We start from the raw sequence: 663 nt of genomic DNA on the forward strand, positions 1-663 counted from the left end.
AGGACTGGCCAAACTGGCAATTTGGAAAATCCAGGAAAACTGCTGCCAGAGGTTCCGGGTCAGAAGACGCAAGTCTGATGTTGACGGGGTCCCTGACCGCCGGCTCTGTGGGGGAGTTTTCTGGTTTTACAAACCAACAAATAAAACAGAACTCACTTGTGACATGTTGTTAATGCCAGCGATCGCCCTGTGTTCAAAATAGAGGAGACGCTCTGGTTCTGAACTTATGAGTTGTTTTTCTTTACTAATGTTTTCTTGTTGATGTTTGTTTGTTTGTTTGTGCATGATTTAGTTTTATAATTTTTTGATGAACAGTATAACTGTAACCTGAATGAATGAAAAATAAAGACACCTAGACAATCTCTCTCTATCTCTCTCTCTCTCTCTCTGGGGGTTGCTTGTCTGGATGCTCTTATGTGTGTTGCACTGAGGGTTAGGAGGAGTCATGCTGTGGCTTCCTGTCTCCAGAGACCCGATGCTCACTCCTCCTCCTCCTCCCTCTTTCCGCAGGCATTAATCATCCCTCGCTCCGTCCCTCCATGTGAGGCCTGGGAGGAGAGGAGCTCCATGAAGACGTTTGTTCTGCAGTGATGGTGACATGACACGCCCCCTCAGAGGCTCCGACCCAGTGACCGCTCTCTGACGACGCCCCCTCCGGACGCC

At 48.7% G+C, this 663-nt stretch overlaps 1 protein-coding gene across 1 annotated transcript in view; it reads left to right on the forward strand.

The window, feature by feature from the left end:
* The window catches only part of LOC130190299 (calcium-binding protein 1-like), an 18,526-nt gene extending 17,935 nt beyond the window's left edge, over nt 1-591 (forward strand). The window contains exons 9-10 of the mRNA XM_056409622.1: nt 3-58; nt 511-591. Of these exons, the coding sequence (XP_056265597.1) occupies nt 3-58; nt 511-591 (137 nt within the window). The remainder of the gene's footprint in view (nt 1-2; nt 59-510) is intronic.
* Nucleotides 592-663: the final 72 nt, after the last annotated feature.

The sequence above is a fragment of the Pseudoliparis swirei genome, chromosome 24 (assembly GCF_029220125.1).
Source record: "Pseudoliparis swirei isolate HS2019 ecotype Mariana Trench chromosome 24, NWPU_hadal_v1, whole genome shotgun sequence".
Taxonomy (NCBI): Eukaryota; Metazoa; Chordata; class Actinopteri; order Perciformes; family Liparidae; genus Pseudoliparis; species Pseudoliparis swirei.